Raw genomic sequence first — 16,614 nt, 5'->3', positions numbered from 1 at the left:
CTTTAACAAGTGAGTTTAACCAGACCTTCGAACAGGAAACGAACAGCAGGAAGAAACAAGGAACCAAAGAAAAATTATGTTTTGCTCTGTTGCATTTTACTCACCGCACAATTGAATCCACAAAACTGCCTGTGCGTGCATTGTCCTAAATCTGCAGTTGGATTGCTGTTACTTCCGATACGCCGTGGCACTTTATCGAAGCTAATTCATTAATTCATCCCTCTCAACATCCCGCCTTCAATCCAAAACACTATGCCGCCGAGCCAGAATGTTCTTCGCATGTCATCGATATATCGTGGCAACAACTGCGCTTTCATTCCTCTTCTGCCTACCTAACCGGACAATCGCGAGCAGTGTGCCAACCACTGCCAGCACAGGCCCTACAATCAATGTCCCGAATACTACTGGAACATGCGAGTTTAGAACGATCAACTACATAACAGATAAATTACCTCAACAATGTCTTCGTTCATCTTGGAGTAGCACGGACTCTCCGCCAACCACAAAAACAAATGTTATTGGTGCAGCTGGAACTCTCGAAAGCCAGGAAAATGATGTTGTACTTGTCACGATATCGGACACACCTTCTTTCAGCGAGCCTATCGCCCAAATAAATGACGAAGCTACAATTACGAGCGAAACAAGTGGTATATCCGTCATTCATCTTAAATCGTCTAGCCCATCTCCAGAAATACCGTCTCCTACGGCATCTCCGACTACCGTCGATGAAGGAGAGCTTAATGATGCCTCTTTCTTGTCATTCGAAGAGTGGAAGAAACAAACATTAGAGCAAGCTGGGCAGCAAGATTTGAATCTGGGCAAGCGAAGATCTGCCGAAGCGGCTAGGAAAAGAGAGTCGGAAGCATTTCAAAACAATCTTGAGTCTCTTGGAGATGATGGGGAAATTGATTTGGACTTTGGCGCTTTCCGGAATGGAGGGGCTGAGCAAACCGCAAGAACGACCGAAGATAAAGGCATGGGTTCGAACCAGGATTCACAAGAAGAGAAAGGTGGTTCTGGGCATCGAAAAGAACACCGAAGTAAGGATGCTGGCAAGACCTGCAAAGAGCGTTTTTCCTATGCATCATTTGATGCTGGAGCTACTGTTTTGAAGACCCATCAAGGTGCAAAAAATTCAAAAGCTGTGTTGATAGAGAATAAGGATTCCTATATGCTTTCGGAATGTAAAACACTGAACAAGTTTTTAGTCATTGAGCTTTCGGTAGGAGTTGTGCTGCCCCGCAGCAGTAATCACATTGCTAACAAGTCATTAGGAAGATATATGGATCGATACTCTAGTTCTTGCGAATTATGAGTTCTTTTCCAGTATGCTAAGAACATTTAGAGTTAGTGTTAGCGATCGATGGCCTGTGAAGACGGACAAGTGGAAAGATTTGGGTGTCTATGAAGCTCGCAACTCGCGAGAAATACAAGCCTTTCTAATAGAGAATCCGCAAATTTGGGCAAGGTATATACGCATCGAATTTTTGACACATTACGGAAAGGAGTACTATTGCCCACTCTCGCTCGTGAGAGTTCATGGCACTCGCATGCTTGAAAGTTGGAAGGATACAGAAGCTAACAACGATGACGACGAGGAAGCGGATGAGGACCCTGAAGAAGGATTTGTTCCAGAAGCTATAGCAGAAATAATTCAGCCGACATCGACTGAAATGCAAGCTATCCGTGTGACATCGGGTAACCAGGCAGAGCCTACAGTATTATATACTACTCGAGACGTTCAAAGGGAGGATTTGCCAGCGGAGACGCACCTTAAACCACCGCCAACACCAACTTCTCCTTGGAAGAAGCCCATAGCCAGAGATTTTGAACTACTCTCTATACAATCTCTATACTTGTGCTATCCTTCAGATGCTCCGGAACATATTCTCACAAGTCAGGCCGCGGTGGAGAATGAGTCATATAATTTCAAGACTACTATGAAAGTTCCACCATCACCTGAAATGATTTCTACTGCATTCACAGATAACGGGATCACATCCTCAGCATTGCCTTTCACCGGCCCCTCCGCACAGAAAACTTTGTCCGAGGATAAAGCATCTCTAGCAAGCACGTCACTTACCCAAGAAACCCACAAATCTTCCAAAATAACCCATGATAACTCACATTCAACAATCCCAACAAGTTCCACAACTACTATAGTCAACAAATCTCAAGATGCTACAAGTACAAATAAGACGCGAGGTACAAACACTTCTTCTGGATCTGCCTCTCTACCCACTATTCAAGAAAGTTTTTTCAAGGCTGTGTCAAGACGCTTGCAGCTGTTGGAAACGAACTCAACTTTATCATTGAAGTATATTGAGGAGCAATCAAAGATGCTACGAGAAGCCTTCTTGAAGGTTGAAAAAAGGCAACTTCAAAAGACAACTGATTTTCTCGAAAATCTCAATAGCACAGTTCTTACGGAACTCCGCGTGTTTCGTCAACAATATGATGAAATATGGCAATCGACTGTTATTTCACTTGAAAGTCAACGAGAAGAATCTCGCCGAGAAATCCTGGCTATTAGTGCTCGTCTCAATATTCTAGCCGATGAAGTTGTCTTTCAAAAGCGCATGTCTATCATCCAATCTGTACTGCTTCTTCTGTGTCTCGGCCTCGTAATTTTCTCTCGTGTCTCCAGTGCTGAGCCTCTCAGCTTCTCTCTCCATAATCGACGTTCCCGCATAACCAGCAACATTACTAGTATGGAAAGTCCAATCGATATGCCGGGTTACACCTCCCGGGACCGCGAAGATTACATTGTTGACGCAAGTTCGCCTGTAAATACGTGGACCGGCCACCATCGACGTCAGCCCTCGGATGAATCTGTCAACTCGCGCTCCCGATCAAGAGGTTGGGGTCCTCCAACACCCATATCAACATATTCCCGCTCTGATAACGAGCTGACTCCTCCACGTTCATTTGACGACACAGCCACCAGCACTATAACTGGAGCAACAACTGGTACCTTTTCTCGACTTCGCAGAAGCATTACAATGAAATACCAAAATTCTAACCCCTTGCTATCTGCTTCGAAAGAACATGAACTTCTTCGCACCTCATCATTTGGACCTTCACTTAGATCCCATAATTCTTCACCTGCCTCGTTTCTGTCAGTTGCAGACGCGAAAGAAAGGGGTGTCAGAGATAGAAACCCGACTGCTCTGGCCAGTCCCCCGCCTAGTGATATTGAGAGTCACGATCCCATGGACGAGGTGAACTCCACGTCCACGGGTGTTCAGCACGATGCATTGGAAGGGCAAATTGTTGATGATATCAGGGAATCTCAATCCCTTCAAACACCTACACAAGAAGAGGCTTATAATGAGCAGAAACCTTTGCCTGCTTTACCTGATGGAGGTCCAAGCCCGTAGTATAAATTCGTTTTACTTGGTCTTCAAATTATCGTTCTACTATTTAGCGAGGAGTCTGGTTTGGGTATTGGCATATACCATTATTGTTTCTTGTTCATAGCTATGATACTGGAGTGAAATAAAACGCTTTTTTCATTGCCATGATACTATTCTTGTGTCCTTTATACTATAGTTTCTGGGTGCCACCAAACTACATAAATTCATATCTTTCATCAAGATCAGCTACAAAATAGCATGTTTTTGAAGGAAGCTATTGGATCACAATGAACTGGAGCCTTGGGCTACCTGATGATCCAAAACTATAATGTTTCAGCTCGCAGTAATATTCATACGTAAGTCTTTCAGAGTGAAATCATGAATTCACGTCTGAAAGACCTGCTAGTCCTCAAATCTGAATCAGAAGACCGAAAACATTTGAATCTAAAAGATTATTTGATTGAAAGATAGCTAACGTTGGAGGGACATTTGACTTGCAGATCAGAGCTGAAACAGCTGTGAAGTCTCACTTGAACTTCTTTTACATCGCAGATTAGTATAGGTATTTGCTACCACGTTATCATGCCGGTGTACATTTACCACCCCCGTCAATCGTAGCTGTAGGTTGGTCGAAGTTGGTGCTTACGATGAACTCTTCCCGATCTCCCAAATTCGTGAAGCGGCTAGGTCCAGAGACAAGGTAGCTGCACCGGCATCTTTTGAGTGCTTGATGCGACCTCCCAAGCCTTGACATGTGGCAATAATGTTATTGCCTCGATCTAGGATGTTTTGGATGAGTTCTTTAAATCCGGAGGAACAACCTGTGATAAGTCAGGTTAATGTGGTCATAATTCGTTTATGGGTGTTTTATTTGGCGGGCACGCTATTGGTGAAGGAAATTCCAATCATTGGAATATTAAATCGTAATAGTGGTCTTTGAATATGTAGATTATAGAAAGCAAAGTAAATAAATTTCTAAACACTAAGTGGTGCTTGGAGTGATCGAGTAGTGTAATGATTATCCCTCTCGTAGACGAAAAAACTAGCACACTCAAAACACACTATATCTTCAAAACTCTTTTTCAAATGAAATAAATAATATTTTTTTAATATAAAAATGATTTGTAAAGAATAGGAAGCTTATTAATTCTAATTGATCTTTTTCTAATAAGATTAAAGATGTATTCTGGTTTATTATTTGATTTCAAAAGAATAGTATGTTTATAAGAGCTTTGATTTTGGTGAGTTTGATGTGCTAGTTTTTCTGTCCACGATTATACCCTCTCTCTTGTAACGAACACAAGAAAGCGGGCACCAAATGTACAAAAAAAGTCTAAAAACAAGTCTTTTTTTTTTCAAAATTAGATATCAACTTGATTTAATATCTTTAATTCTTTCAGATTCTTTGTTAGAAATTATCAATCAATTATTGATTACTATTGAAAATCCTAAGAAAACATATAAACTTATTATTTTGATATCAAATTTCGATTGAGTTATAGATTTTTGAAATTCGGCTTTTTCTGACCATCGCGAGCCCCTTTATACGTAAATATATCTGGGAGTAGCGCCAAATTAGAACTAGATAACATGAATAACTCGCACCAAGTAGTTTAAGTATTGGTCAAGAGTACAGATGGATACCTAAACACATCTGATGTGTACTATCTGAGGTCTACGGACCTAATATCGTTGTCGAGATATTATCCTTTTTGTCTTTATTCCTCTCGACTATTCGTTTTGGTCTCTCCTCTTTTTCTATATCTACCTCTCTCCCTGTATTTACTTAAGATATTCATCCTGAAACATGATGTCTAAAAATTTGATTGTCTATGACCATACCATTCAAGATCAGAAAGAAATCCTGCTTCGAATAAAACTGTTAAGGTGTTTTCTTAATGTAATACTGTAATGCTAATTAGGATCAGAAAGAAATCCTAGAAACCCTTATTCGGGAATTTTTATTTTCATGAACTGTAACAATTAAAATTAGAAAGATTAGAACGGAATTCCTGAAATTTCTTGAAAGAAGCGCAATTGACGGACCGTAACAAGTTTGCTAAATAGTTCCTTGGAAGTACTCCCCACCTTTTCAAGAGACATCAATTTTCTGCCTTTTCAGGGAGACTGAACAGGCGAGTGCTATGGCTCCGGCTGCAATGAACGAAAAGCTTCTTGAAGCTGCTCATAATGATGTCCAGAATAGCGTTTTGTATATCATCATCTAGAGTTTCGAAGAAAGAATTTCCCAAACCGGAGATGAGTCCTTAAATTTCAGACGAGCTTCGATTTGGAAGCAGGTTCCACTCTGTGCGGTATTCAGGAAGACAGTGTCGCCAATTGCCAGTGATAGGGCTGCGCCTCCTGATTGGGCACACGTCAAGAAACCTGTCACAATCGGAATGTCTTTGGGAGTGACAAGGAATTGAGTAATGCTAAATGATGCTTGACACTCCAGCCGCCGACAAATGCCATGAGTACAGTGTACCCATAGATGGCACTGACAGAAGTGTCCCTTTCAATGTAAAGAGAAGCGCAGAACCAATGACTTGGAGAACAGAGCATCCAAAATACCAAGGCATATAGTAGCCCCATTTTGATCGTGTGAAACCATTGACAAAAGTCATAGTAACCAAAACCAAGATAAATGGAGGAGCTTGAGACCGGAACCCAATGCAGACTCGCCGTGGATGATTTCGAAGAAAATAGGAATTAAGTATATTGGAAGGAACACTGCTGCTCCGGCGTAGGCTGTCTCAATGAATAAAATAACTATATCTTTTGACTGAAGGTATTCTATCGGAATCAGTCTGTGTTCTTCTGTTGTCCCTAGCGTATTTAATTGCTGAATTGCCAATGCTATAGACAAAACACCTCCAGTGACGAAAAGCCCAATGATAAATCCGGAATTCCATGGAAATAGTAGTCCGCCAAAGGCAATGGCCATTAGCAGGGATGCAATGGCACCCAAGAGAAGTGAGGCACCAAGCCAGTCAATTTGTCTCCATATACCAAGAAGACCCAAGTTAGATCGGGGTTTGGGATGAGGAATACATATACAGGAGCGAAGATTCCTCCAATGCAAAGGTTGATATAGAATCCCCATCGCCACGTGGCTCCACTGTCGGCAAAACCCCCTCATATGAAAGGACCAACCCTATGGATATGTTAGCTTTATGTCAAATATTGAATGAGATTAAGTCTCACACTTTGCCAATACCTCAGAGTATCTATGATCATTTCGGATTAGCATACCGGAAATCAAAGTTCAATGTAGTCGACTTACACCTATCAGCCCAAGATATACTGGCCGCTCAGTCTTTGATGTATTCTCGGACATCACAGTCATGACACCGATATACATTCCTATTCCTCCCAGTCCGCAAATAGCTCGACCAACAATAAGAGCGTTCATGTTGGGAGCACCACCACATATCGCGGAGCCGACCTCAAAAATCAAGGTTGTGAATATATAGACATACTTTGCGTCAAATGTACCATATGCCTTTCTCCTATATACCACCACGTGTCAGTATGAGGATGTGTGTAGATTATCTCAAATACTTACCACATCGGATTTGTTCCAGCCGCTCCCAGCATGAAAGCCACTTAAACCCATGGTAGCTTTCTCACTTCATCGAATTCTTCGAAAATAGCTGTCTGAATATCGGTGACGATGGTGTTGTCTATGGCGAACAAAAAGGTCGACGATGAAATACAAGCAACCACTAGGATCCAGGAAAGCCTATTGACTGTTCGGGTAGGATTTTCTACAGTATCTCTATCTCTTTCGACTGTGGCATTGACAGAAGTTATCTCCTTCTCGGGCACTTTTTCGGCTTCAGTAGCAAGCAAACCCTACAACGAGCTGTGGGTTTTCCGATGTCCTGGCCGAGCTATCCTCAGCTAAAAGTACTGGTGAAGATGTCATAGTTTCTTATGTGATTCAGAAGACAAAGTGTCATCGTCAAATATACATCGAAATGTGTCTGTAAAAAAACGACTTCTCTTATAAGGCCAAAGGTAATTAGCCAGCCCAATGGATATTAGATGGACACTTATAACACTGTGAGTCCCAAATGGGATTTGTTAGATTTTGAATATATAAAACTTGGTATCCTTTCAGATCATAACAATCTAATGAGCCATTTATTTTAGCACACTCGCTTACGCATCCCGGGCAAATATTAGATTTCCGCCAGGCCCCCTGTTGGTAGCTGTTGGCTGATTATGTTACATCCATTTCCGTGCTAATGCTTTTAGCTGTTTCTGCATCATAGGTACCATAGTCATGAATTTGCTTGTGGTAAAGGTTTGGCACTATGCTATCCACAATAATTCTGACTATTACTCAAAGTTGGAATACTTCACAGTTCCCCTCCCCCCCAAATCTACTTCAAACATTAAAGTTTTCCCTCACTTCTACTAATGTTATTTTATCTTTTGAGCTTCATCCCCTGATCAATATATCGGATCTCAGTTATCCATCATTGTTGCTCCTCTGCACGAATTTTCTACTTAAAATTCGTGCTCTACGAAATCACATAAGCACCAGTCGAATGAAAAAGGGGTGCCAGCCACCACCATCAGTTCCCCAGAAAGATCCATTCTTTGGACTTGACGTTATCTACAGCCGGTTCACAGAAACATATGAAAAGCAATCGCGTGATACAATCGCCAGAGGTCTCTTCTCAAAATACGGCATACGGCCATACGTTTCAATCATTTCCATATGGTGTTGCCGAGATCGTCACTGAAGCCCCGGAACATGTTAAAGCTATCTATGGAACAGATTTTGAATCATTCGGAGTCGGGCCCATGAGATATTTTGGTTTGAAACCTTTGGTAGGCGATAGATTAATGTCTACCGATGGTGCTGTTTGGAAAGCTCATCGATCTGTGCTCGCTCCGATCTTTGCACAAGCCACAAACCATCAACGTATGTTTGAACAACATGTTGCGCGGCTTCTGGCCCTGATTCCTGAAGATGGCTCCACTTTTGATGTACAACCTCTCTCTGATCGATTAGCAATTGATAGCTCCTCTGAGATCTTATTTGGGGAGTCAACCTTGACCCTGTTGCCAGAAACTCCAGCAGATGCCATGAAATTTCTAGATGCCTACAATTACTCTTCACAAGGTGTAGGCATGAGAATGGTGTTGCCATTCTGGGATTTTCTATCTCGGGATCCTAAGTTCTGGTCTTCATGCAAAGATGCGCAAGAATTTGTTGCTAAGATACTCGACAAATTAATGGACACTGCTACATTGCCTAGCGAGGAACAAAGATACTCGGTGGCTTACGAACTAGCAAACCTAGGTCAAGATCGAGTGGAGATCAGAGATGAGCTCTTAGGTTTATTCCTCCCTGTTCACGATGCCATCGCAACGCCTCTTACGAACATGTCCTTTAATCTGGCACGCAATTTCCAAGCCTGGACGAAGCTGCAAACGGAAATATTGGCCATTGGATCTGCGGAACTCACTCCTAAACTTGTGAAAAGTTTAAAGTATCTAAATTTTGTCATCAATGAGACAATGCGACTATACCCCGGTGTAAGTGCGAACGAGTGTATTTCACTTCGTGACACAATCCTTTCGACAGGAGGAGGGCCAAATGGAAATTCTCCGATCTTCGTCAAGAAAGGCGTAAAGGTTGTACTCTGGTTTGCGTCAATGGCTCGATGCAAGGATCTTTGGGGAGACGATGCTAAAATATGGCGTCCCGAGAGATGGGAAGGCGACTTCAAACCTGATCGTTGGATAAATCTATCCTTTGGGGCCGGGCCACGAATGTGTCCAGCTAGCGATCTTGGCGTTTTCCAAATTGCGAAAACTACTATCAGGATCTTGCAAAAGTTCAAGGCTATTCAAAATCGTGATCCAGTGAAGGAATTCGTGGATCGTTGGAAAGTAACAACCGTGAGCAAGACCGGTGCTCGGGTTGGATTCTTGCTTTGACTTATATGATAGCCCCTGAGAATTTGCAAGCGATCCTTCCGAACTTTGTTCCACTCCGTGAAAACATTCTGTCATTCAGAACCCTCACACTATTTGCCGAATACTTTTCAAGTATCACTTTGAGTGATTGCTAGTGCTATATACGACAGAATCCACTCTCTGCAGGCCAGTGGCACAGCCAACCAAGACTGTGCATGTGCCATAATAATTCCAACATGAGCACTTCTAGACTGGATCTTCGAGAAACAAAAATCGCTCACTATTGACCCAATGAGAAGCTCAAACCTGTCAAGTAGGTTTCTGGTTGAACTAGCATAGTTTTTGCAGAACCGAACTGTCGGTAACTTGATAGTTGTGTCAAAACCTAATTAGTGCATTTTCAATTAAACTATTCTAATTATTCCAACAACATTCCTACAACCCGAGCCAACTAGATCGGACCAATCCTTCAGTAGTGGAATGATATCTATAACCTTCGCCGCACGCATGGATTTCAAATCCACACCGTTTCCGCGTATTAGCACTGGCTTATTACGTCGTCTCCGCTCGGCATGAAATTCCCCATCTACATCGAAGCTCAAACATAATTAGAAGATACAATAAGTTCCCAGAGTAGATTCTTTCTCCGCAATGAAATTCAAGATAACAGGAGGTTTAGAGGTCCATGAAATGTAATTGCTCAGATTATAACTCGTTACTTGACTTCGATCAGAATAATTAAACTTTGATCGAGCTTTTGTGTCAAACAGAAGAACCTGAATTTCTGCAGTGAATTCATCGTGCATGACAAGAGTATAGCAACGTTCAATGATAAGCCCCCCTTTTCAATCTTTCATGGATGGATCCATGCAGAACTGCCAAAATAAGCATTTTCTCGAATCTGGACAACTCTGTTGGTTACAATGCCAGTATGTGAAGTGATGTACCAAGTATCTGCAAGGTAGAAACCCCTAGTAAATTCATGGCTCATGGTCCGCGCGGAACTCACTTCCTAGATGTGGTCGGAAATCCTATCAAGCTACCCGCAGTTCTAAGATGGCAGTCTCTTGTTAGTGCTTACACAATAACGTGTGCCATTCAGCGGGTTAGATATTTTATAGAGTTTAGCAACCCTTACTACAAACGTAGAGGCAATCTAGAACACAGTTCTAATTTGAATTTGGATCTCTAATCACCATCTAACTTGTCTTGCGGCTTATGCAATATACCTAGGTGACGAGAGAGAAGAAAGGAAACACTTGCCGAGAGATTGCCTGTAGCTTGTTGGGCTACCATATGTGCTTGTATTGTTTGCCAACACGGATCTTCATCACTACCTCCTCCCTCTGATATGCTTTGAAGAACGGTTCGAGTTGGTGAAGGGATATCTTCAAGTCATCAGACAAGACATAACGTTGTCTAAATTTCAGAGCTCTTCCGACGTAGTAACATGCAAACTGGCGGGCTTTCCGAAAACCCTTAGTCCCTTTTGGATCGCGGTAGAGAAGTCCCAATGTTTCAAACACAGTGTGAATACCGCACTCACATATGTCCTAGTTGAAAGCCGCAAACAATCCCAGAGCTGAGAAAGACACATGCTGAGAGAGTGCGCCAATAGATTCGGCGAATAGAAGAACTGTGATAGTACCAAGATGCTGGGTATCAATCAGCATTCACCGGGAAGAAGGGAGTGCGAATCTCGTGAGGCATTGGCTTTCACCGACTGGGAACCAGCTGGCAGTTGGGCATGTAAAAAAGTGCTCTTTTCAAGTTGCAGTGTCATTTAATATCATATTGTTGTGTAATTTCAATGCCTATAATATTCTCCAGAATCCGAAGATTGATAATATTGTCTGAACATAAGATTATCATCCGAAAGTCTCTCTTGGTATCATGTAATCCAAGTAAACTATAAAGCTATATAAGCTTATCATTCATACAAGTCTTTTCATATCTTCTCAATCGACTATCACATCAAGTTTGCATACCTAGATACCTAGAATCAATCGGCTAAGTAATCGAAAGTCTACACTAACAAATAAATTCACTTCCACAGCACCAGAAAGCTTGGCCACCAGCTTTATTTAGGAGATTCTTCTCTCTCGTTCCTCAAACCTCTTATATATATCAACAAAGAGAATGCCACAAAGATGTTTGCCGATGAATTTCCTCCCGTTCCTGTCCGATCGTCCAAACAAGACCTTTGTGAAAGGGGTGCCGATATCCCCGTTGAAGACTGCCTTACTATCGACTTCAGCCCTTCGTTCAAAACCATTTGCAGCACGCCTGTTACTTACTACAAAGAATGGAAACGCCTCATGGACATCCCCGTCCGTTCCGAGATACAGTTGAAACCCAAGCAAAGCTTTCTCGACTTTACGACCAGCAATACATAATTTCAACTTCTGTTACAAGATAGATGAATTAGTTCGAGCTAAGGCATCTGAACCAGTAGGTAGAGCTGAAATGGATGGCGCATGGGATCAGCACTGGGTATGGCTTTTCGAGCAGACCGAAAGAGCACGGACATGCTTCTGGGATACAAGATTAATCACAATCACGCATCTGCGGACGTGAAAGACGTGGAACAGACTATGAAGTCCGTCTTGCAGCATGCAGTCGCAATGGTAAGATCACACCCATTAAACTAAATACTTGGTGCGTTATATTAGCTTATTGAGCATAGAGACTCGAACATCCGGGACAGGAGAAAATTGAGAAACATTGTGCTCAAAAAGGCGCCATTGAGAGTGCAAAAGGTCGAACTATTGATATTATTATAAGTAAACCTTCTGACTAACCTGGACATTTGAAACACGGTCAAATCCAAAAACTAATAACCACCAAAGTATCAATGACATCTTCGTTGAACATCAGTTCAATCCCCCTGAAGATCTCATAGCCGAAAAGGACTACCCCACCAGATCAAAGGTCTGCGGAGGACTCGATGTAGTTGCAGAAGAGCCAGAGTACGATGACGCATACAGCGATGGCATTTCGTACGACTCTAGATCAGAGCCAGACTCTGAACCAAAATTTGTATTTCCTGAAGAAGATGATTTAGATGTAGACGGGAACAAAGATGATGAGAGCAGCGAGGAAGAGGTTGCGATGAGTGATCCGGAGGATCTCTCCACGTTGCCATTAAGCTGATATTACATGGGAAATAATATTGCACAAGGATTAGTTCGTTGTGTGGTATCTGTCTAAGATACCGAGAGCAACCATAGTAGTAGTAGTAGTAGTAGTAGTACATAAATGATTTCAGTTTAAGAAATTTTGCCAAAAGCCCCATCTCTCATGTTGACGCCAATACGTGCCTGAAGCAATAGGATATTTTGCCAATGCCGAAATGCCAAAGCTCATGAATACCCCTTCCAAACGCCATTTGTAGCCTAGGTATCCTTGCTCACCATTTCAAATATCGTAACGCGCAAATTCACACCCCATGAAGCTAGCATACAGACCACTTTCTATTCATCTTCACCCTCTGCATCCACATCCCCTCCTGCGCCCAGAATCGTGTTCGCATCAAGGTTTGGGTCTATATTGGCATCCTGATCTACATCCGCGTTACGATCAGCTTTACTTCCGTCAACTGGTACATCGGCCATCTCTTGATCGCCCTCCGCATCAACAAGAGGGCTTTTGCCTTTTCCTATTCCCGCCCCTGTGCCTTTGCCCAGGAGAATAGGCTTGCCTAGTCCGACACCCTTGCGTGACAAATCTCTATCTCGTCTCGATCTCGGCGCGGGAGTATCGTAGATTGCCGACTCATCGAGGTCACTTCTTGTCTCTTCATTCCCTTCCTCTTCGTCGCCAAGCAATACCTCATTTCCTAGCTTACTGCGCTGTTTCAGTAATCTAGGCGGTAAACCGGGACCACTCTCCGCATTCCCAAAATCGCTCTTCTTGGTTCCTTTTGGCCATCTACCAGGCCCACGCCCTGTACCTCCGCTCTTTCTACGCGCTGCAGTCCGCGCCTTCGAAGCAGATGCAGACGTAGTGGATGCACGTCGAATAGGTACCCCCGCCGCCCTCCGAGGTTTGGGTCGAGCAGATGAGGAGGTTGATAGTCTTGCACGTGAAGATGGTCGCGCTAAGGTTGGGCGTGGAATAGTTCTACTTCGAGCACCAGGCAAGGGAGGAAATACTACAAAACGTATAGCCGGGATCGAGGAGGCAAGATCATAGTATGACTTTTTAGTTATACCATTGAGCTTTTGCGTCATCGCCGACTTTCCAACACTGCCTTCTGAGCTTGCAACTTTAATGACATCAATAGCCCCGGTATTCATTTTGCCTAATGATGCTGTCATTTCTTCTGTATCACCATTCGTAAGACCGTTCAAAGATGTGCCTTGGACACTTTCATTAGATATACCTTCGACACTGGGTACTTCGTCTTCGTCCTCCTCGCGTGGTGCTACCGTGTTAAGTGGCGGTGCATGATCGTAAGCAGAAGCATTACCTCTACCCATGACGAAAGGCGTCCAGACCAACCCTTTAGGATTTAGTTTCGCGTATCCTTTTGCTTCATGATGGCGAATAACCTCCTTGTAGTAATCCGGCTTCAACTTCATGGCATAGGTGCCAGTCGTGGGATCGCGGACGAGGGTGCCCATGGCATCAAGACCCGAAATAACATCATCTGGCGTTAAACCCATTTCGTCAGAAATAGCCTTGATGCTTGGAACACGTTCAGACGGCTGAAATCTTTGTAAGTAGTAACATAAAACGAGTCGCCAGTAATTACGGTAAGAGACTAGACCCATGTCCGAAAGAGGCTTCTCAGGAGAGCCAGTCTTCTTCTCAACACGAGTGAGAAGATACGAAAAGTCGATGAGCAAGTGACCATATCCCTTCCGTTGATGAATAGGCAGTACGAGGATACATGAGACATTATTGAGGCTGCTAGGTCGCTTCTCCTTCGAAAAGTAGCCCACGAAGTGACAGCCCAATTCGTCATATTCCGTCATGACATAAAAAAGGAAAGGCTCGACATCATAGTAAAGAGTTTTCGACCCGAGAAAGAGTTTTGCTAGGAGACAAAGATTTTGGCAGTATAGTGGGTTCTTGCGACCGTCCACTTCAAAAATCATGATCTTTCCATCTCGGTAAATTTCGTCGCCAGGAGGGTGTTTCCATGGACATTTTGTCTTATGCCTCCAGGCAACAATATCGGACTCCATGTACTTCAAACAGAACTCACATATAAAAAGTGCCTTGTTACGGCTATATTCTTCTGGATATGGAGCAGCATACCAGATATCGATCTGATATGCCCCAAAATCAATATATTCAATTTGGCTGGCTGGACCTGACACCTTGCGTGCCTTTCTCAATCCTGCCTTAGCAGCAGCTTCTGCTGCTGCCGCTGCCCTTGCCTTCCAGTCCTCTTCAGCCGTTTGGCGAGCATCTTCAAATTGACGTCGATGCTCTGCTCTAGGTAGTGTTAAAGATGTATCAGCGTCAGCTTCGGAAAGAATACCACCATATGGTTTGGATTTCAGCTCTTCCAGTTCTTTCTCGTGGATGGAGGGGTAGAATGATTGTGAGTAACTCGAGGGGACGAGGGCGGCAGAAATCGCTGCGGATCGAGCTTTTGAGACGCCACGACCGCCGCGTTTCTTTTTTGGTTTAGGGGGTAATGAGAGAATATGCCTCAGTTCCATAGGATCAACGCGAAAGGAGATTTTGAGAGTGCCGGGCAATTTCTCGACAATATTGACTGGCGGGCTTAAGGATGACGAAGTCTTTTGACGTAAAGATCTTGAAACACGCGGGCTTGTAGGTGTATCCACCCTTTTCTTGTTCCTTTTGCCGTTAGTCAGTGATAAGTTGCTATCGTTGTCGACTTTAGCTTCATCATGTGGTTCGTCAAATGATGGTTTAGAATTATCGGAAAGTGCATCTCGGTCACGGGTCCTTTTTCTCAAAACGAGTCCCTCATCAGCTTCCACGGATGAAGTTTTTCTCTTGCGCAACAAACGTGAGCCATCCATGGGATCTTCTGGTGGTATTAGTTGTTCGAAGACGGAGTGTGAATCTGATTTGATTGTACCACGTCTGGGCGGTAATAAATCCCCTGGGACTCTGTCCCTCGAAATTCTCCTTTCGTTTGCTTTGATTGGCGCATCTTCACTGTCTGCCTCTTCGCCGCCTTCCTCCGCATCTTCTTCCTCTGGGCCTTCAAGCATATCGATATCTGCACTTGGACTTTCGGGCACAAGACGGTTTTCGTGACATCCCGGACAATACCATTTTTCCGCCTCTGGATTTTATTTTAGCTGCATTATCCAATTCTATATCGGGGAACAGTACATACCTTCGTCAGACTTGAGTGCATTTGAATTTCTGGCGCATTGCCGATGCGCTACAGCTTTGTCAGCCTTACCGATCATGAATACTGGGTCAACTTACCATTGTCTCCACACATCTCACATGCCAAATAAAGTTCGAATTCTTCACTCGGATCATCGTCCTCATCTTGCTCGCAGAATCTAAGAAGGTATGAGTGATTTGAAGACTTTAAGCAGAGGAAAGGAAGGAAAACATACATGCAGCGATTCGGATTTACGTGTTCTTCCTCTCCCTCTTCTCCTTCCTCCCCATTGGATTGCCATCGTGTTTCTTCCTCGACATCACTAGAATCCTTAGATTCGTCGTCTTCTTCAATTTCCGCAGAGCTGTCGCTATCGGAGCCACTCTCTGCGTCTTCATCATCATCGTCCTCTAAACCAGGCTGAATTTTGACAGCACCAACTCCCTCCGCATCATCGTCATCCTCATCTCCTTCAACCGGCTCTTGGTTCTCATCTACCTCTTCTCCCTCAGCGTGATCCAAATTGTCTGGCTCGTCGAGCATTTCATCGTCCTCCTCTCCATCTGCATCTTCATCTGTTAACATATCCTCTTCTCCTTCCGGTCCCTCTCTGTCATCCTCCAGATCGCTATGATTTCCGATCAAGCCATTTTGCAATTGAATGTTAGCAGCATATGCATTTGCGTCCTCATTGATCATGTCGGGAACCATGTCGTCATCCTCTTCGAAATCAGCATCATCTTCAGAAGTAGCTAAGCTACGGGAAGGCTCTCCATCCATGAGCACCACTGCTGCTGCCGCTCCCGCCATTCTTTATGAATTGTTTTTCATGCGCGATGTAGATATATTGGCATGAGAGGAATATTTATCGATGTCGAGAATATAGGAGAATGTGGCCGAGGCGGTTGGATAGCCTTCGCAATCGTTGCTTCTGCGCCCCGCCGGATAATTAAGTAGAAGATGAAATAGTGTTCGATTTTTGTCGCCGATTCA

At 43.5% G+C, this 16,614-nt stretch overlaps 4 protein-coding genes across 4 annotated transcripts; 2 read left to right on the top strand and 2 right to left on the bottom strand.

Annotated features, from left to right (window-relative positions):
• Positions 1-268: 268 nt before the first annotated feature.
• Positions 269-3,380, top strand: EAF01_005105 (uncharacterized protein; the record flags this gene model as incomplete). Its single annotated transcript, XM_038913360.1, has 2 exons — positions 269-1,222; positions 1,275-3,380. 2 exons carry the CDS (start codon positions 269-271, stop codon positions 3,378-3,380), a joined length of 3,060 nt encoding a protein of 1,019 aa, XP_038771446.1.
• Positions 3,381-5,979: 2,599 nt separating this feature from the next.
• Positions 5,980-6,956, bottom strand: EAF01_005104 (uncharacterized protein; the record flags this gene model as incomplete). The annotated part of the gene is made up of 3 exons (XM_038913359.1): positions 5,980-6,513; positions 6,643-6,868; positions 6,925-6,956. 3 exons carry the CDS (start codon positions 6,954-6,956, stop codon positions 5,980-5,982), a joined length of 792 nt encoding a protein of 263 aa, XP_038771445.1.
• Positions 6,957-8,006: 1,050 nt separating this feature from the next.
• Positions 8,007-9,317, top strand: EAF01_005103 (uncharacterized protein; the record flags this gene model as incomplete). The annotated part of the gene is made up of 1 exon (XM_038913358.1): positions 8,007-9,317. The coding sequence occupies one exon, from the start codon at positions 8,007-8,009 to the stop codon at positions 9,315-9,317; it is 1,311 nt and encodes a 436-aa protein (XP_038771444.1).
• A 3,452-nt stretch (positions 9,318-12,769) lies between these two features.
• Positions 12,770-16,431, bottom strand: EAF01_005102 (uncharacterized protein; the record flags this gene model as incomplete). Its single annotated transcript, XM_038913357.1, has 4 exons — positions 12,770-15,570; positions 15,625-15,672; positions 15,720-15,799; positions 15,857-16,431. The coding sequence occupies 4 exons, from the start codon at positions 16,429-16,431 to the stop codon at positions 12,770-12,772; spliced, it is 3,504 nt and encodes a 1,167-aa protein (XP_038771443.1).
• Positions 16,432-16,614: the final 183 nt, after the last annotated feature.

This window comes from Botrytis porri (assembly GCF_014898465.1).
Source record: "Botrytis porri strain MUCL 3234 chromosome Unknown BPOR_006, whole genome shotgun sequence".
Lineage (NCBI taxonomy): Eukaryota > Fungi > Ascomycota > Leotiomycetes > Helotiales > Sclerotiniaceae > Botrytis > Botrytis porri.
This window is presented reverse-complemented; position numbering and strand designations above follow the sequence as displayed.